Source organism: Pteropus alecto, unplaced genomic scaffold (genome assembly GCF_000325575.1).
Source record: "Pteropus alecto unplaced genomic scaffold, ASM32557v1 scaffold101, whole genome shotgun sequence".
In the NCBI taxonomy this organism is placed as follows: Eukaryota; Metazoa; Chordata; class Mammalia; order Chiroptera; family Pteropodidae; genus Pteropus; species Pteropus alecto.
Window position 1 is genome coordinate 2,372,123 of NW_006432945.1, and position 20,472 is coordinate 2,392,594.

Below are 20,472 nucleotides of genomic sequence, written 5' to 3' on the forward strand. Positions count from 1 at the left end.
TGGGAATCTTATACCCTGTGCTTCACCAAATTTTCACTCCTCTAAAACCTTCTGCCTTCATTTACTTTTTTGAGTCCTCAGGTTGTCGTTTTATGTATTTTTGCAGAGTTCTTAGTTGTAAGTAGCAGACAGAGCCTGTATTAGGTTTGTACAGTCGTAGCAGAACCAGAACTCTCTATTTCCTTTTAAATGTTTGACTTTTGTTACAAAGGGACTTATAAGCAGCTGGACTTTAAGGCCTATTTGTGAGAACTCCTGAGAGTAAGAGGACTATCTATAGTATTATGCTGAATCAGAAAAATTTACCCATAAGCTCCCTGGCCTGAGCCTCTTGCCCTGGCAGAATAAGTTCATTTTTTTTCCAGTTTCTAAAGGAATAAATGGATGTTCCTGCCCCTGCATGCCCTATTCTAATCCTTTCTAGCCTAAACAGGAAGCTGTGAACATGTCTCTGAGCCCCAGAATCAAAAGTCAAGACAGAAGCCCATAAGACAAGGCATTGAATCCAATTTCTCGCTTTTATGACAATAATAATACCCCTTGGAAAGTAAAATGTAGTTTTGTTGAAAATATTTTTTTATTACAATGTAGACAATTTGAAAGTTATTAAAAAACGAAAGGTAAATTACTTATAATCCCATAACCCAGAGATAATCACTGTTAATATTTTTTCTTTGCTTACAGGACCTGCAGAAATGCATCTTTATCTTCTGTTTGCAAATTTGTTACAATATTAACCATGGAATATAAAAGTTACTAAGAGCCAAAATTCTACGTATTTTATATAAAATCTATTCTCATTGTATATTTAAAATAACTTTGAGGAATCAAAGACTAATTGGCAGTATATGAAGATCTGTGATTTGTTCACCATTCTAAAACAAAAAACTTTAGCATCTTCAGTTACCCCAATTTTGAGTAAGATTATACACTTAAATTGCCAAAGAAGGAAAAAAATGAAAGTAGTGGGTGATCTCTTCTCCACTTTATTAGTTCTCTAAAGCGGCTGTGATAGTGGACCACAAGCACAGTGGCTTAAACAACAGCATTTCTTCTCTCACAGTTCCAGGTGTCAGCAGAGTCATTCTCCTCTGAGCCTCTGGGGGGAATTCTTCCTTGCCTCTTCTAGGCTCTGGTGGTGGCCGGCAAGCCTTGGCTTGTGGCTGCATCACTGTAACCTCTGCCTCTGTCGCCGCATGGCATTCTCGCTGACTGTCTCTGTGTTTCTCTTTCCTCTTTTAATAAGGACATGAGTCATATGGGATTGAGAGCCCACTCTAATCGACCGTGACCTCATCTTAACTTGCTTTTATCTGTAAAGACTGTATTTCCAAAATAGGTCACATTCTGAGGAAGCAGGGGTTAAGGCTTAAACATATTTTTGGGAGGATACAATGGAACACATAACAGTGTTTCCTGTCCTTTACCCACCCCCCGGGGCCACCCTTTCTTTAGCCAGGACACCTGCTTATCCAGTGTGACCAGCAGAGACACCTTGGACAGACATGTTCTGTGACACATCTTGGGGAGCTGCCCTCTCTGGTGCCCTGACCACCACTATTCCTGTCCCCCCAACCAGCCTTATACCCCATCTGCTCTCCCTTTCCCATGCCTTATCCCAGTATCTCTAGTAAATGGTTTTAGAGCCTTACTAGTCCTGGTGGCTTCTCTGGTTTTCATAAGGACATGAACTCAGGGTAACGGTGGAACTATGCGGAGAAAACAGATTTTTTTCTTAAATTTCCACATTGCGATTCAGAAAAAATTATTGAGCATCTGTTATGTACAGACATTGGGCCAATTTCCTTTGATGTGTGTGACGTCGTTTATTTTAAATGTTATACAACTTTTGCTGATGAGGAGAGAAATTTAAATAGATTGTGTCACACAATAGGTAACTTTCAGAGCTTTAAATTTCCAAATAGCAGCTCACAGGTAGGAAAATCATAATAAAGAGTCTCACTCCATTTTTAAAATTAAGTTTATCGGGGTTAACATTGGTTAATACAATTATATAATTTTCAGATGTTCATTATCATTTGACATCTATATATTCTATTGTGTGTTTACCACCCAAAGTCCAGTTTTCTTCAGTTGCCATATATTTGATCCCCTTTACCCACTGCATCCTCCCCCTAAACCCTATGTTTGACCCCCTTTACCTCATCTACTTCCCCCCCACCTCCCTCACCCTACTAGTAATCACTACTCTATCATCCTCTGGTGACCACTAGCCTATAGTTCATGTCCATGAGTCTCTGTTTGTCCTGCTCATTTGTTGCCTTTAGGTTTATATCCCACATATAAGTGATATCGTGCGATTTTCAACTTTTTCTGTCTTTGCCCCATTTTCGATGTCTGACCGCTGACAGTATGTAAACCCGCTCCTCCTCTGTCCCCTGTGCCTCGTCTCTGGACGAGCCAACAAGAAAAGGGACTCGCTTCCTCCCTTGGTGCTGGCAGAAGGTTCAAACCGTGCAAACCCAGCCACTGCTCACCCTGGCCCTACCCCCAGTGACAATAAAAACCAAAGCCATCTGCCCCTCCCACTGCTCAAGCCATTTCAGAATGACTTGGATGCCTGCTCTCCCCAGACACCCTCATTATGTGAGTGATAAAACGTTTCACACCCTCCTGGCACGTGTGTGGCATCATCAGCCTCAGCAGCTGAACCACTCCTGCGTGGTGGTGGGGGGTGGCGGCACAGGACAACCACAGGTGAAAATACCTAGGTAAACTGACTGCTGCTGTGTTGATCCTCAGAGGACTGCTATGAACATATAGTTAACAATGTATGTTTGGCTGAGGGAAGCTTAAAGCCATACATTTATTGTTCAGGCTCTTCTTCCCCTGGCAGTGAACTTGGTGGGGCTGGCGGTGGGGGAAGGGTTCCTCCCATCACGGCAGCATTTGGATTTTTCTTCTGCCGTTGTACTTCTCTGGGTTCATTACTCATCAGTAGATGTCTTCAGTCCTGCCCTCAATATCTGTCTGCTTATTCAGTGCTATTTGGTTATTATCTCAAGACCCTAAATCTATACATTGGAATTAAAGCCCCACAAGCTGATTCATTATACAGAACACCCTCTGCACTGCACTCTCCAGCAGTTTTTCTTCAAGTGAGAATTTATTTATTCTATAGAGAAATTAGTGGCTGCGTGCATTGCACGTATGTTAATACAAAATGCAAGATTAATTGTAAAATTGTACAGAGGTCTGAACGTGCATTATGCAAAATGCAAAAACTGGTTGTATTACGAACGTTTGAATTAACATGCCGGCATGCAGAAATGTTCAGGGAATTTGTGGTTCAGTTAAAGTGACACCAGAATTGAGCCTTTTAAAAACAGACCATTCCCAGCATAATGATTCTATAATTTATTCAGACTCAGACATCCAGCACCGTTGAATTTTGTGTTAAATAACCCAATTGGTGTATAATGAAAACAGCTTCCAGTAATTTAAATCTTTGGAATCAGCCCAGCTGTATAATCTTGGTCCCAGCCAAATACTTGGGGAAGGTAGAAGGGATATTTAGCATATTTTTGCTATATATTCAGCTCTGGTATACACAGACAGGGGTTATCCTCAGATAGTGATTGGAATCACATTCGGGTCCCCTCTGACCACCCAGCATATGCAGGAGCCCTTTTTCTTCCCATGTTTAAGTGAGCTCAGAAATGCAGACTCATTTTCAGAAGTCTAAGCATATCATAATGGCAAAGGGACTCACAAAACAAGCCATGGATCCACTACAGCTTTCAAAGAGTAACCTAGACGAGCCTGACTGGGTCAGATGGAGCAAGCTTGGTCGGTGCTGGTCACACTGAACAGCAACAATGGGTGGTGCTGGAGGCCAGCCTCGTGGCATCTGTGGTAGGCCTTTGTGTGCAAATACAACCCTCAAGTGGTGTGATACAGGGAACTCAGTGTTTATCCAATTGTGAAGATGGGCTGCTTGGAGACATCCATATGGCCCACACTGTGTCTGAGAGGTGGCTGCTTCTGATTCCATGCTGTCTCTGTCAGTGATCACCTGGGGATCAGAGTCACAAATGACCTTGACCTGTCATATGTGGTGTCAACCAGCTTGTCTAGCTTACAGAGAATGAGAAAGCAGAATGTTGGAACGTTGGACGTGGGAATCCAAGTTGGCGTTACAGAAAGCACGCTGCTGCTGGTAATCAGCAATGCTGAGGGGTGATGGGTGTAAAGAGCGCAGAAAGTTTGGGATTAGAAACAACAGAATAGCAAGATGTTTATGGAGCCAGAGCATATTCATGGTTGTCTCTCCATACCTGTCCAAGCCAGAAATGGGCTTATTCAATGGCAAGTTTTAGGCATAAGGAAACCTCTTTTGTACTTAGGGTTCTGAGATGTCTAAGTACATTCTTGCCAGCATTTTGCCCTATTCAGACATTCTGCTGAATGAATGGTGACTCAGATGGGTCCACTTCTCATAGTGATTTTGCGAGTAAAGATGGATGATCCTGGTTTTAAAGGATCTTATGTTTAAAGAGGTTCAGAGATAGTAGGATATGTGGCTGACAGGTGGTGGAACTCGGGACTCCTGAGTCGAAGGGCAGGGCTCTCTTCTGGGGCTGAGCGTTAAGACTCCTGAAACTGACTCAGCCAGGGAGGCAGGTAATGTTATTCTGCTTTGTGGTTCTTCATTCCAGAGAGAATGCTGAAGGAGAGTCTTTTAAAATTTATTTTTAAAGGTTCCGTTGAAGGGTTTAACAAAGGGGAGCATAGTCTGATCATTTTTTATTTTTCTCAAAAGGGCAAATGTACTACAAGGGCCTTTTATTTGCCGCTTTAGAATTTAGCCATCTGTAGACACATTTAAGGGTATTCGGCTACAACTCAAACTCTTCATCGGAACATTTGGAAGCTCTTGGATAGAAAACATTTTTGATCCTTTTCTACATCGATTGGATATTCCTGTATAGCTACTAATTTAGACAAGATGAGCTGTTGAATCCTTCTCTCCTTATAAGGTGATGGGAAAGGTAGGAGATGAGCTCAAGGCATGTGGACGCTGGACAAGCCTATCCTTTATTAACTTATATCTCCGTGGCGCTCTGCTTCTCTACTTGGTCCAGAAGGGCCAAATATGGCTTTTCACATATTCTCATTTTATAAATTCAGAAAGAGACAGAAGAAATAATCCACTATATAAAACTTTACTGATTAACTGTCATGATAGGAAGCCCAGGAACTATCTCCTCAGAGCCATACAGTCTCGTCCCTGTGGAGAGAGTGGAACCAGCTCAGAATGGAGCCTGGAATAATTTTTGAAAAGCAGATTGTGACTCTGACCATGGGAGAAAGAACACTTTGATGAGAACCCCTCCAGGTGATTCTCTGCGAAGGCTGAGCCGAAAGTTCCAAGCCCCTCCTCTGTGCATGATGAGCCCCCACCCCTCTCTCCAGACTCACGGGATTGTTGCCCCTCCTTCTCCAATTCTCCCCACACTGTAGGAGGCACTTGTTAGTCTCTGGACAAAAATTGGGAGTTCAGTGATGCATCCGTCAAGGTCTATCAAGGAAAACAGGGACCGTGCAGGGTATTTCAAACAGATCTCTCACACTCATAAATTGGTAGAAAAATGGGGAACGGAGGTGAATAGGCAGTTTGAAGAAGAAGGAAACACAAATGTCTCCGAAGCAAATGAAAAGATGCTCAATCTCACTTGTAATGAGAGAAATGCAAGTTAAAAGTTTACCAAGGGACTGCTCCGGATTACATAGATCAAAAGGTTTAACCTCATCCATTTGGCCAGGAGTATAAAATGCTAATTCCTCACAGGGAACAGTTTGACATCTGTCAACACTGACCCAGAAATTCCACTTCTAGGATTTTGTCATTCAGATATATTTTCATACATATGAAATGAAATATATGGAGGATATTCATCATGACATTGTAAGAGCAAAAGATCGGAATGGACATAAATGCCCCTCAGAGGAGGCCAGGTAAATAAAATATGGACATAAAGTCAGTGGAAATGTTCACAGCCATTAGAAAGGGTGAAGCAGCATTATATGTACTTATATGGAACAATCCCAAACATATTCAACCTTAAAAAATAAGGAAATTAACAGTATGTATAGTGTTTATGTTCACATAATATATACTTCAAGATTAAAGGTTAAAAGCCGTTTAAAACATAGATGCATATATAGGTATGTGTATGTATTTGTATATATGTAAATAACATGTTTATATATATATATAAAGTGTTTATGCTTCTGTGTGCATGGAACATCTCTGGGAGTATAAACAAGGAACTGGGAACAGATGCCTCTAGGGACAGGAGTTAGGTCCGTTGGACATGGGTGGGGAAGCTGGAGATTTGCTTTTCCTTGCTTACCCTTTGACCTTTGAATTTTATATTGTGCATTACCTGGTCAAAAAACAGATTAAAGGAAAAAATTCCTTCTAAGCGTTGTCGGCGGGCACATGAGATGGGCAGTCTTACTGGAGGGCAGGCCTTCCGTCTTCCATTGAGCAGAGGCTCATCCGGGGGATGGAAACTACCGGAGTATGTGCCTGGGAGGGTGGGATAACCAACACCGGCCCTTCCGGCTCAGGCACCGGTGATGGTCAGAGTCAGGCAGCCCACGGTGCCTTAGCCCTGTCTGCCCTTGCGTCCCCCCGAGGCCAGCCTTTCATTGCTCTGGGTCCCCCACCACTAACGCCTCCCTCCTCGTCCAGGACGGAGCTCTGTGGGACGAAGGCCTGTCCTCTGCCCCATTTTCCCTCGCCTTCGGCATTATGTCCAGTGCACAGCAAAAGCTTAACAAATGTTGAATTCTGACTCATTTATTTATTCATTCTTAGGAAACACCGAAGGTCATGGTGTATCTTTTTACATCTAATTCCTGTCTCCCTAACCACAAGTCAGCCTTTTAATCTCTCTGGTGGCCCCAGCACTGTGCCCAGTGCCCCTGTGTATAGCAGTAGCTCAATAAGTGTTGACCAATGAGAGTCACAAGGATGATTAGTTTATCTTCAGATCAGCTCCTTCCCAAGAACGGAGCCAAATCCTCCCAAATGGAACACTCGGCAGCCGCCGAGGAAAGGGAGGTGGGAGGCTCCGCAGTGTGAAAGGTGACAGCCGTACTCCACCCAAGGTTGTCGGCAGAGGTGGCATCAGCAGGCATGGGGTCACAGAAGTGTCCCAACTTCTTCTTTTGCTGCCACTTCGAGGTCCGTGACTGGAACACAAGTTGGGAAGAACTCGACAGATGCGACCGGAAGGATGGGGAGAAGTCCAGGTCCACGTCGCAGAGCTGAAGACACTGCCCCGTGACGTCAGCAGAATCCAAGAAAGCACAATGGGGCCGGGTTCCACGCCTCGAGGTGACCCACACCGAGGGAGCATCTGGGAACTCTACGAGGAGGCCAGGGCGTAAATATTGTGCTCTGAGGTCACGAACAAAACGGCGGCGGCTGAGATGCCTCCCTCGGGACCAAAGTGTAAAGAAGACCAGGAAGGGAATAAGCAGCGGGATGAGTTTCCTGAAGGGTCCCAGCCTGCCTGCCAGCCCTGCCGGCTGAGCAGGAAGTGCAGAAGAGGCAGGGAGGGTGCCGGCTGATACCTTCCTCGTAACTACTAACATGAATTAACTCGTAGCACCCCGGAGAGACCCAGGCTGCCTTTGATTTCTCCTTCTCCACTCCACTTCAGCAGTGCTCTGCCCCGACTTCTCTGGTTCAAGGTGTTTGATTCTGAGCAGGTTGGCAGGCGAGGAAGAGAGCTTTCCTGTGAGGTTGCTGAGGCCTGCACCAAGGCCTGCGCAGGGTCAGACACCCAGGCTGCCCAAGTGAGCAGGGTTGGCAGAAGGGACACTTGGCAGGGGATCAAATCCCAGCCTGGGATCAGAGCATCTGGCCACCCTTGGGGCCACTGGCCGGAGGTGGGCGCCCGAGGGGAACAGTGTTCCTTCTGAATGAGATGTTCAAGGCACAAAACGTCTTACTCTGTAACCGAGTCCAAAAAAGTGTCTGAGTCACTTTATACGTCAGATAAATAACCTCATAAGCACTTTACTACAATCCGCCGCATTGCGTGACGTTTGCACAGCTGCTGGAACGTGACCTTCTGTTCCCGCTACGGAGGGGACACCCCTCTTCCCCCTGCTCCAGATGCAGCAGGCTTCGTCTAAGCTGAGGGGGAGGCAGAGGGGAAGCTGGTTGGAGGACTTGATCTTGTGGACTGTTACCTCTCAGATTTGGGAAGGGCCTTGTGGGAGTCATCTGGCTCCATCTCCCATGGGAGGCAGCCACCCACAAAGGCTGTCTTCTGGAAGTCTGCCTGAATGATGACAGGGACGGGGACCCAGAACGCCCCAGCCTTGCGGGGAGGGGGCTGCCGATGGTACAGGCTCCTTTCAGTAGTGGCCAAAATCTGCCTCCTCTAACCTCTGCCTCTTGGCCACAGTTCTGTCTTCTGGAGTGACGTAGAATAAGTCTAATTCCCTTTCCATGGGACCACGTGGCCTTTTTCTGGCTAAACTTTGGCTTATTAGCATGCCAACACTGTGGAGCCTTTCTAGAAACCTCCTTGAAGTGCCTTGTGACAGCGTCTCTTCTCAAACATGGCGCCCGGAATCGGTCAACCTCACTTGAGTCTACGCTCCTGTCCATTGCCTTCTCTCACTCTCAGGCTGGACACAGCCCCCTTCACAACGCCCCCTGCCTGCCGTGTGGCCTGAGATGACAGCAGCATGGCCTTGGCTTCTGTCTAGGGCCACTCAGCTTTACTGCCTGTGCACCCGTGTGGCCCCAGAAAAAAAAACCTGCAGGAGAAGAACAGCTGTGATGGGGGACAACTCAGTGCCCCCGCTCACCCTCGGCACAGCCCGGGGTCTCCAGCGTGTGTGGGTCTGATGGGGGGGGCCTGTGGGGTCTTCTGTGTTCCTTTTCCCTCTCTGGAGCAGTGACCTAGGAGCCCTTGCCCCGTCTCAGGGAAATGCTGGTGCTTCTCTAGCAAAGAGCCCCGGCTCCCTGAGACCACGGGTCAGCTGCCCCCTGCGTGGCCTGCCCCGGGCGCCCCGACCATGGAGGGGCTCCGAGGTACTGTGAGACCAGCAGGCTTTCCCCCTCAACCTGGCTGGCTGGAGAGGAGCACGTGACACAGCTGCCACCAGAGCATTCCCTGAACTTGGACGTTCTTCTTAACCCGTTTCCCACGCCCCTCCTGTGCCAGCACCTTGGAGGCGAGATGCCTTTCCCGAATACCGTTTGTAAATGCTGGAGCCACATTTTTCTCAACTAATCTCAAAGGTGCCTTGTGCTGCTGTCTGTCAAGTTCCTTGTCAGGAAGACAGGGGGCAGATAGGTGGTGAGAGTCAGCACTGAGGCCAAAGCTATGGGCTCAGTCCCCTTAGAGAGAATTGCTCCATGGCCACCACCTGCACCCTGGGTACAGCCTGCCTTTGGCGAGGCAGCAGGAGCAGGGAGGAGCGTGGCCCCTGGATCAAGAGCAGCAGCTGCTGGAAGATGGTGCACAGACAAGCTCTTGGCTCCACTGTACTCCCAGCCCTCAAGCCCTTCCATGCCTCAGCATGGAGACGAGCGAGCCAGACTTGCAGACACAGTAAGTGGGAGCAGCGAGGTGAGAACAAAGCCGTCCCTGAGAGGCGGGAACATTTCCTTCTCTTTCCGAGGGGTGACTGGCGTTCATAATCCACTGTCGCTTCTCAGAACTCTGGGAAGAGCTGCTGCTGCAGCTGCTGCTGCGCGGAGCTTGGTTTTATCATTCTGTTCTTTGCTGGGAAATTTAAGTGAAGTAATTTGGAGTCCTTTATCTAACAACTGCTTTAGGAAAAGAACATGGCAGACGCATTGCTGACATCACCTTTCCAGGTATTCCCACAGTTTAGGCATCACTCTCTCTCTCTCCCTTCCTAGCTCTCTCTGGTACATTCCATTGGGGGGGGTGAGTAGTGAGGGGATTGACTGGGGTGGCATTTGTGCCCTGCTGTCCCTTGAAAAGTCTAGGTGTTGATGGCCAGTACATGCCAGGTGCCTCTCGTCCCACACACCCCAGTGTGGGTGATGCCTCGACTATGGGCTCTCCTGTCACTTGCCTTCATGTCCCATTGGCTGGGAGAATGGAGGCCACAGAGGCACACATGTGATGTCTTGTTTAAGGATTTTGAAACAAGTGTTATTTTAAATTTCCCATAGTCGAGATCCAGGAGGCTCGTGAATGCGTGCTCACGAGTCAGCAGCCCGCCTCTGTGTTCCTTCATCTTCTCCTTATTTATTCACGGACCATTTTACTGTGTGTGCCTGGTCCCGGTGACCTGGGTAGAAAGAAGCGGATTCAGGGACTCTCAGACTTGGTTCTACCTCCGGTTTGAAAGAGGAACTGTGTTCCAGCTGTCGCCTGCCCCGCCTCTGCTGCATCTCCTGTCAGAGCAAGGTTGGTGTCTGCGGGGCCGTCACGGTGCTGGAGGGCCACAGCTGCCAGCGTCCCTCTGCGTCCTGGAGGGCCTCCTCCTCCCGGAGGGGGTGGGGGGCAGATGTCTTCTCATCTCGCTTCCAAAAGGGTAGACTTCTATACACCTGCGGGTAGCGACTTTCTCTGCTCTGGAGTCTTCCCTTTTCTGCATAAACATGGCCAGGCCTGTCGACCACCCCTCCGTGATGCAGTCCCCAGGCCTCCGCCATCCCTACTTGTACCATTGGATTAGAAAACAAAACAGAAACTGTTAAAGCTCAGCTGTTCTTGTCATAGTGAAAGTTCAACTTATTAGTGTCCACCTGTCGCCCCCGCCTAGCTGGCCATTTGAGAATCTTGTCTGCGTCACTGTGTTTTCCCTGAGCCTTTTGTTACTTGCTCTGAAGGTTCGGGGGCCGTGTGCTTGGCCCTCGGTGGCACACTGTCGCAGGCCCCAGGTGACGGTGCAGCGTGCTCGTGGGAAAAGTGTCGAGCCTGCCCGTCTAAATGCTGGGCACACAGTAGGTGCTTCATGAATATGAGTGTGGGCGAGCGGTCGTCAGGGCCGTGTGACAGGCAGCCGGGTCACGCATGCATGTGAGCCCCTCACTAGGCAGCACCCGCGGCGTTCCGCGGTGTGGGCGTGGATTAGCGGGAGACTGCAGTCCCAGCGAGGCTGGATTCACACACAGGTGATGGGAGTGGAACAGGTGCGGAAGCGTGTCCTGATTCTGCGGCCTCTGGCCCCAGTGACTGGAGCTGGGGCTGTGGCACCCATTGAGAAGTAATTTTCTGAGAAGCAGGTTCCCTACCTGTTTGGCCCCAGAGAGAAAATATATGTTTTTTTCAGCACTGCCTTATACTCTCCCTGTCAGAATTAAAAAAAAAAAAAAAAAAAATGGCTCCGGCTTGTTCCCTCCGCTTCCACAATTCCACGTGAAATGATTTGACTCAGGGCAGCGAGTGCTTCCGTAAGCATCTGCCTGCAGGGCCTGGGTGGGGAGGCGGAGGGATGAAAAACGCAGCCTAGGTCGGCTTCATCAGGATGTGAAATTGACTGTGAACAACGTGATTTATTAAAGACCGCCATTCATGCCTGTGAAAATGTGCACGCAGCACCTTGCAAGCGACTCCTTCTCAGGATGGCAGGAAGCTCCCCGAGGGTTGTCAGAGCCACCCCTTCTTCTGCGTCACCCTACTAGCTGCCCTGTGCAGGCGCCGAGAGTGGCAGGGGCCAAATAACCAGGGCTCTGACAGTCTTAATAAAAAATCATCCAAGCACTGGCAACGTGCTCTTCAGTACCCGGAGGCTCAATTAGGCACCGAGACAAAGGACATAAACGTGCTCACAGATGCTTTCTTCATCTCCCATTACAAAGATGGGGACTCTGAGGCCTCTGGAGGTGGGTGACTGAGTGAGTTAGGGACAGACGACACCTACTAAGAACCTGCTGCTTCGCCTTCCCTGTTATCTTTGGGAGGAAATGAGATGAGATTTGAAGGCAGAGGATTTCAGAAAAGGGAGCAGGCCAGGAGGGAGGGGCCTGGTGCAAGCTTTTCCTACAGGTGGCCCAAGGCTACTAGTAACTGCTTTGGGAGCGTAGGGGGCCAAGTGCACTTGGACTCACACAGCCCTGAGGTCCAAGTATGGCCTGAGGATCCATTAGCTGTTATACTTTGGGAGAGTTACTGTACTTCTCTTGAGCCTTAGTTTCCTTTCCATGAAATGGGGCTAATAATCCCCTCAGGTAAGGTGGCTGAGTGTGTGGAAGGAGCCCAGCAAAGCACCTGGCAACAGATGATGCTCCGTCGTTGTCTGTCTTCCGTCGGTGAAAGCCCAGTGAGTTCACGAGCAACCATTAGCGGAAAGGTCTGATGCACAAGCTAGTTCTCTAAGGAACTCAACCTCCACCGGCCTCAGAGTAGAAAATGCCACCAGTGCAGAGCAGTATATGCATAACATCAGGGGCAGGTCTTCAGAATACCTAACAAGTAAGGCATGGGCAAAGACCAGCTGATCCAAAAAGGTGGTGGCCAAGCACTGGAGCTGGTCCTGGAGGCCCCTCCAGAGCCAGCTGCCACCCATTCATTATTATCAGAAGACAGAGACGAGGGAGAGGCTGGGACCGTGGCTTTAATAACTAGTAGGGCAGCATATCGGTCTTTTAACATCAGGTGTTGTCTCTCTGATGAGCATCAGCTGAAGTCAGCCTCGTGGGTACTGTCTGAGGCAGGTCAGGGTCAGTGAGAGGGAATATACCCTTTGGTCCCTGAGTCCGCCAGTCACCAAGTCCTATGACTGTCTCTTCTGCACCATCTCCTAGAATCGCCTTTTCATGCCATGTCCCCATTGCATATCCTTCTCCAAGCCTCCCGGTTCACAGAGGCCCTCCGTGGAGGTTGGAATTCAACAGCCTCATGCTGGTCGTCACTGGGATTGTGGCGTGGGCTGTCACATCTGTACCTGCATCCCTGGGGGGATGGTGGGTAGGTGGGTGGCATTTAATGATCGTAATACGTCCTTCACATTTGCAGACTTAGTTTGTCTGGAGAGGTGAGACTTGTTTCTTTTGTAGCTCGATGGCTCTCAGGAACCTCCTCTGATTCCTTCCTTAGAGTGGCTTTGAGTCATTGGGTGACATTGCTGCTCCCTGGGACCAGAAAGTGAGAGTCCATCTGTCCAGCTAGAGGGACCCAAGAGCCAAGCTAGGAGGGTCATGGTGTTCCTCACCCCTCAGGAGAACTGTGATCCAGCAAGGCGATGACTGAGCAGTGGATGAGCAGAGGGACAAGCAACAAGGCGCCAAAATCTCTGGCTGGAAAACTTGCCTGGGTGGATGAAGGGAGGAAGCTAGGGCATTGTTAGTAATAGATAAATAATAGGTAATTGTAGGTAAAGACTAAAGGACAGGCTGAAGTCCTTCAGACTATTCTCCAATTAGGATCCAACCTGACACCCTTGCTTGGGATGTGGACTCTGAGCTCTTTTGAGGAGTATGGCTTCAAGCAAGAATATTAGTGTAGGTTAGTAATTTCTATCTCAGTGTGTTGTGAGGATCATGAAGATTGTGTGTTCTTGGTAAACTGTATCGTAGTTTACATATTCTTTGTAAACTACTCATAACCAGACAGACCGTGGTTCAGCCTTGACTGGTAGGAAGGGCAGGAAGATGGCTTCTCCTCAGTTTGCTCATGTGCTGAGCACCAGCCATTTTCTTTTAAAAACGATTAACAGTGGGATGTGGCCTTAGGGTCACAGACTTGGGGGAGTGTTGCCCCACCTGACAGCCTCGGGAACCTGTGATGAGTTAATTGATAGCTCCTACACAGTTCAGCAGTTCAGTTAACTCCTCTTCCATTAGGAAGGATTGATTTCTTCCCTGGGATGGGGGTTTGGTGCTTCAGCTGCCAAACGCATCTGTACGGTTAAGAAAGTTTCTCTGATCATCCTCCCCCTCAGAGGCCCCGTGGAAGAAAGCAGGATTAGGGGAGCCGGGTGTTCAGACCTGCACAGGGCAAGTCTCCCGGGGCCCCTAGGGAGATGAAGGACTGAAGACTCATCATCGTTTAAAAATGAATCGTATCTTCCTGCATCTTTCGTTTGAATACCTTGGGGGTATATATGGCCTAAGACTTTGCAGCAGAATATTGCAAATCTGTGATTTGCTAATGTTTCATTACTTAAAAAAAATTTATTTTAAAGTTTATTAAGTAATTTATGCACAATAAAATACATCCATTTAAAGTATTTTTCCAGTTGTAGGTATACTTGAAAACATTCCCATAATCAAGATGCAAAACATTGTCACCAGTCCCAAGGATTCCTGGTGCCCCTTTGTCCCTCCCCCTGCTCCAGCCCCCAGGCAACCACAGACATGCTTTTTGTTACTATAAATCAATTTGAATTTTACAGAAATGGAGTAATATGGTGTGTATTGTGTCGATGACTTCTTTCACTCAGAATAAAAAAATTTTATTGTAAATTATATATAACACAACATTTACCATCTTGACCATTTTAAACTGCAGTTCAGTGCGGTTACATACGTTCACCACCATCCATCTCCAGAGCATTTTTCGTCTTGCAAAACTGAAACTCTGTACCCATTATTCTGTCTCCATGAATAGGACAACACTAGGTGCCTCCTATAAGTGGAAATCATACAATATTTGTCCTTTTATGACTGGCTCGCGTCATTTAAAGGCTCATCCATGTTGTAATGCGTTGAATTTCCTTTAGAAGGCTGAGAAATATTCCATTACACATATATACCCTATTTTGTTTATTCATCCATCTGGTCACTTGGGGTGCTTCTACCTTCTAGCTGTTGTAAGTAATGCCGCCGTGAACATGGGCGTGCACATCTCTCTTCAGTTATTCTTTTCAACTCTTTTGGGTATATATTTGGTAATTGCATGTTTAATTTTTGAGAAACCTCCGTATTTTTTTCCGCTGTGGCTGCACCGTCTTACATTACCTTTTAAACAGAGTTTTTCATTAGACCCACTTCTTGTTCTGGTTATCCCCTTACCTTCTAGAAAGCCAGCTGGACATGTCCTTTGACTTCTCATGTCCCTGCCTGATGTTCATCTTTTTGTTCTCCGTCCGGAGCCTCTGCCGTGCTAGTCCTTTCAGACTGGTAGAATTGCTTGGAGAATTGCTTAGCCATAATAACCTCAAATAAAGCTATAATGCTCGCTTTCTATTAGTTGTATCATTTCCTTCTGTGTCCTACCTGTTTCTCATTAGCCGTAGTTATTACACAACTTGCCAATATCCTATCAACAGTATGATACAACCACCTACATCCTAATAACTCCACCTATTACACCATCTACGTCGATCTTCCTAATTGAACCTATTGTGCTAAACATCCAACTTATACGCATCTAGCTATATCTGTCAAATAATCTGTCCTATTAACTACATTAACTAATCTTTAACAACTGTTGTCTGACTTGCTAGCTTCCTGTTCATACTATCTTTACTACTCCCTCATTGTCAGCTGTTAAAACTGTTTACCTGTTTAGATCTTGTGAGGCCCAGGTATCAAAAGCCCACTGGGAAGCTACCCACCTCATTGACTCTGGGGGCCCAGGAGCGCGCAGGAGGCTTCGACCCTAAAATACCCTCTTTTCCTTCGACCAATACCATACTGCCCACCAGGCTTTATAAACCACGTTAATGGAGTGTGTGTGTGTGTGTGTGTGTCTCACACGCATGACACCGGGGATGTGGGGAAATGAGAGTTGACTGGACACTAGCATTGGCAGTCCTGGCGAGAAAGGAGAGCGTGGAAGGGGAGGACAGAGTGGAGAAAGCCCGGGGGAGAGGGGGCTGAGGGATAAGGTCATTTGGTGGGACAGAATGCTTTTTGATGCCATCTTTTTTGTTAACGGCTGACAAGCCTGGGTGACTGTACATCATAGCACCCCTCAGAATGCTGCCAGAATGGCCTCCCATTCTAGTTTCTTTTCAGTTTTATGATCCTGGGCTCATCCAAGTCCTGATGAAGAGGAGGCTCTATTCCAAGTGCCCTCCCCCAACCCCCTGCCTTACACACACACACACACACACACACACACAGACACACACACACTTGGGCCACATCAGTGCTTGGCTAGCAGCCACCACAGTCAAAGACCTTATACCTATAGGCTACCTACGTGTGGTGACATCAATGCCTAGGCCAGGGCCTGGCCCACAGCAGATACTCAGAAAGTGTTGATTGAATACTGTGGAGGGGTGACTTATGGAATCTATATTTTTCTTTGTCAAGAAAGGATAAGGGGTCCTTGGCAGCCATCCGGGACACACAAGGGTTACTGTCTGAGGGAACACTCGTGCATCAAAAGGCTAGCATCTGTGTGTGTGTAAAAGAATCCTCAGGTGATCCTATAGCAATCCTCTGCATTTCTGGAACACTTCTTAAAAACACTGCCAAAACTGTGATCTTATTTTATTTCATATGCTTTTATTTATTTTTGACCTCCCATTGCATACATGAAGAAACCAGGACCCTACTAGGGTCTCGTGGTAGAATCAAGATTACACATCTGTGTAGCTGCCTCTCTGCCTGGCACACAAGTAACAGTGGGGAGAATTTTCAGGATCCAGCTGTGATCCAAACTGACTGTGTATATGCCTCACCTCTGGGCAGTGTCGGGACATTTTTCCTTATAGTTCCGTGTGCTGGGCAGAGCTTTCATAGGGATGTCCAAGCACAACTGTGAAGCACCAGGCCCAGCTTTACATAAATGAAACATTCCCTCCACCCCACGCCAATGCCGGCTCCAGAGCCAGCCTTTGGGTTTCGTGTTTACTAAACACCGGCTGGTGCCTCACCCTAAGCACAGCTGACGTCTGGAAGTGCTTCCTGTCCCTGAAGTCCCCTCCTTCTTCATGCTCCCCGAGCCCACTGAGGAGTAGGCGTCGATAGGGCCCCTCCCTGGCATCTATGCCTGAGCCACAGAGGTGAGAGATCTGAGGGCCTCCAGGCAGGATGGGTCTATTTTGAAGCTTGAAAAAGTATCTGGATGTACTGTGCTGAATGGTGACACCAAAATTCATGTGTACCTGGGATCTCAGAATGTGACTTCATTTGGAAATAGGGTCTTTGCTGGTAAAATTAGTTAAGGATCTTGAGAGAATACCATCTTGGATTTAGGATGGCCCTGAAATCCAATGACTGATGTCTTTATAAGAGGAGAGGACACAGACATACACAAAGAATAAGACCATAGGAAGACAGAGGCAGAGATTGAAGTGATGCTGCCATAAGTCAGGTAATGCCCAGGGTCACCAGGAGCTGGAAGAGGCGAGGAAGAATTCTCCGCCAGAGCCTTCAGAGAAAAGATGGCCGACACCTTGATTTTAGACTTCTGGCCTCTAGAAATGGGAGAGAATACATTTCTGTTTATTTGAAGCCACTAAGTTTGCGGTAATTTGTTCCAACAGCCACAGGAAACTAAAATACTGGCTGACAAGCAGATAGGAGGTAAGATTTAGAGCTGGTCCCAGAGTCAGGCTCTTCGGGGTTCTCTGCTCCCCTCACTTGTCTTCAGGAGTTCAGGGAGAATTCCTGTGCCAAGCCAGTCTAAGAAGCTAGTTGAAAACAAGAGTTAGGAGGAAGACTGTGGCTCGACTTCCCTGTTGTCACTCTAATCTTGTTGGAGAGACTTCTGTGCCCTCTCTTGTGACCCTTATTACTGCCTCTCTTTAGTGCCCACCCTAGGCCAAGGACCACGTGGCCTCTTTACGTCATTGCATGCAATCCTTAGGTCCTAGTCAGCTCGGCTGCCATAATGAATACCATAGACTGGGTGGCTTAAACAACAGACAATTATTTCTCACATTTCTGGAGGCTGGAAAGTCCAAGATCAAGGTATTGACTAATTTGGTTCCTGGTGAGGACCTTCTTTTTGAGTTGCAGACAACTGCCTTCTCACTGTGTCCTTATATGAGCAAGAGAGAGAAAAAGAGAGCGAGTGAGTGAGAGAGAAAGAGATGGAGAGAGGAGAAGGAGGAGAAGCAAACTGTGGTGTCTCTTCTAATAAGGGCACTAACTCCATCATGGGAGCCCCACCCTCATGACCTCATCTCACCCTATGAACTTCCCCAAGGCTCCGCCCCCATATACCATCACATAGGGGGTTAGGGCTTTAGCATATAAATTTGGGTGGAAGACCCCATTTAGTTGATGGTACCTTATAAGGACACTATTAAGTAAGTTGTCTATCCCTCCTAGTTTTACATTTGATATTTCTTAAGTTGCTCAAGGTCACACAGCTGGCAAGTGGCAGAGCCAGGATTTGAATTTGTGTCTAATCCCACATCAGAGCCTGCATCCTTAACCACTACGCTATACTGGTTGAACTCGGGTCATATTAGCAACTAATGGTGGACGTAGCAAGAAGAAAGCCTGCAGAGATGTAATACCCTCAGTGCCCCTCCCCTCACACCTACCCTGCCCGCCCCTCCCTGTACGGTGGCCACATCACACCATCCCGGTCCCTGGGTGGCCTGTGATGCTCACACGTCAGGTGGTCTCTCTGGTAGTTTGTCCCCGTCCCTTTCCATCTGATGAATTCTTGCTCATCCCACATGGCCCAGTTTACATGTGCTCTGCACACATCATCATCTAGCACACATTACATGGCTCATTTTCTGTGTGTGTGTGTGTGTGTGTGTGTCTTTTCCAAGCCAGAGTGGGAACGCCTTTGACACGGGACTAGATCTTTCTATTTGGGCATCTAGTACCTTCCACAGCACCTCTGGCTCTCCAAAATTCCCAATAAATATCTGAATAAGTGAAACATGGAGATCATTAAGCATCAAATAAATATTCAGCAGAAAAGGCTGTTAATTTAAAAAGAAAAAAGAAAAGAGTATCAGATATTCTAAGGTAAGTACTTGTAGAAGGAACCACTAAAAGCATTGAGTTTTGAAAGCCAGCGTTTGGCTCTGGCTCTCCCTTCTGTGTGCTTACCCATGGCCCTCAATTCAGTGTAATGGTCAACCTGTATTTTGAGATTTACTCTGGATCTCCTAGTCTTTTCTTCTTTTTTGGTTATTATCTGCTTTAGTCTTCTAAATATGTAGTCTTTAAAAGCTAGTCCTTCTCCTAAACGTAATTTGCATTTGTGATAGCACACCCCGCGTTTTATGCTGACCCCAATGGGAATGTAGGGTTCAACGTGCCGACGTCCCAGTCAGAGCAAACTTTCCCAGAGGTTGTGTGTATCTTAATGCATAAACCAAGGCCCATCTGAAGGGGGACAGTTTGCATCCATGGGACGTCCCGCTCCTGGCCTTTCTAACGGCTCTTCCATCTGTCCTCTCCCTGCAGGCTGGCCGTGGGTGACCCTCTCTGTCCTGGGATTCCTGTACTGCTACTCTCACGTGGGCATCGCCTGGGCTCAGACTTACTCCGTGAACTAATTAATGCCACCGGGCCCAGGTCAGCCCTTGCTGCTGGCCTTCGAGGCAAACGGTGCTTCTCCCTGACCTCGCACCCCAAGATAACCTCCAGGGGAACAGTGCTTGATCTGCTCATCTTTTGCTGAAGTTACCTCACTCCAAGACTGGAAGCTTGAGCGTCATAAAAAATCGACATCCAGAGAGTCTTCTAACTCTGGGGACTGAGAGATCATCTCCCCCCACCATCACTTCCTGTTGAGTAAGCTGGGGTCCAGAGCGCTAGTGCCTTGCCCAGCTGCACAGGGCGACCTCGTGGTCTAGAACCCAGTCCCAAGGGCCCTTTGGGTTCTTTCTCCTTTACCAAGAATTAAATGTAATGGACATTTCTTGATTGAGGCACAAAAATCCTGACCAGTGCTGGGCCTGTCCTCCGCTGGGCAGTATTTCTGAAATGTTTTGGTGACCCCTTCCTTCCCCACATCCTGCAGTGTGGTCTCTAGAACCAGCACTGGGGTTTGAGCTTCCAGCAGGGAAGTGACAAAGCCACAGCTTTGTTTCTAATAACCCAGTCAGAGAAGATACGATATGATCTGTCATATTCCAAGGAGTCGGTACCCAAGGAGCCTTGTTATTTGAACTTCATCAAGGGCCATCTGCATTTGGCTGCTTGTTCTTTAGATTTGCAGAGCAGTATAAACATGACAGTGCTTCTACCCGACAGTTAATTGTTCCCACATAAAGAAGCAGAATAGCGTGTCCACAGACAGGTGCTGGCAGGCGCATCCCAAACGGTGAGGATGGCTCCCTGTGGTCTTTTCTTCACGCAGGTCCCACTGTCATCTTCCCACTCAGTGGTTTACATTCAGTGATTTTCATTGTTTTGTTTCCAATAAAATGGAGCCATTTCTATCACATAGCTAATTCACATTTTTGTAGAATTGTTTTGAATATTTTTTGAGAAAAAATGTTTAAAATCTAAACACATTTATATAACTCTTAACTAGTCACTCCTCTGGAAAGAGGCTGACAGGCCATTAAAGGCCCCAGGTGGTAGAAAATTCAGAATTCTTCTGTTTGGCTTTGGATATTTTTGAG

The 20,472-nt window shown here is 47.4% G+C and overlaps 1 protein-coding gene across 4 annotated transcripts in view; it reads left to right on the forward strand.

Annotated features, from left to right (window-relative positions):
- Nucleotides 1-20,302, forward strand: part of HHAT (hedgehog acyltransferase) — a 219,908-nt gene extending 199,606 nt beyond the window's left edge. For all 4 annotated transcript variants that reach the window (XM_006907692.3, XM_025043956.1, XM_015586121.2 and 1 more), the window contains one exon: nucleotides 19,307-20,302. In XM_006907692.3, the coding sequence (XP_006907754.1) occupies nucleotides 19,307-19,398 (92 nt within the window). In that variant the 3' untranslated portion in view covers nucleotides 19,399-20,302. The remainder of the gene's footprint in view (nucleotides 1-19,306) is intronic.
- The last annotated feature ends 170 nt before the right edge of the window (nucleotides 20,303-20,472 follow it).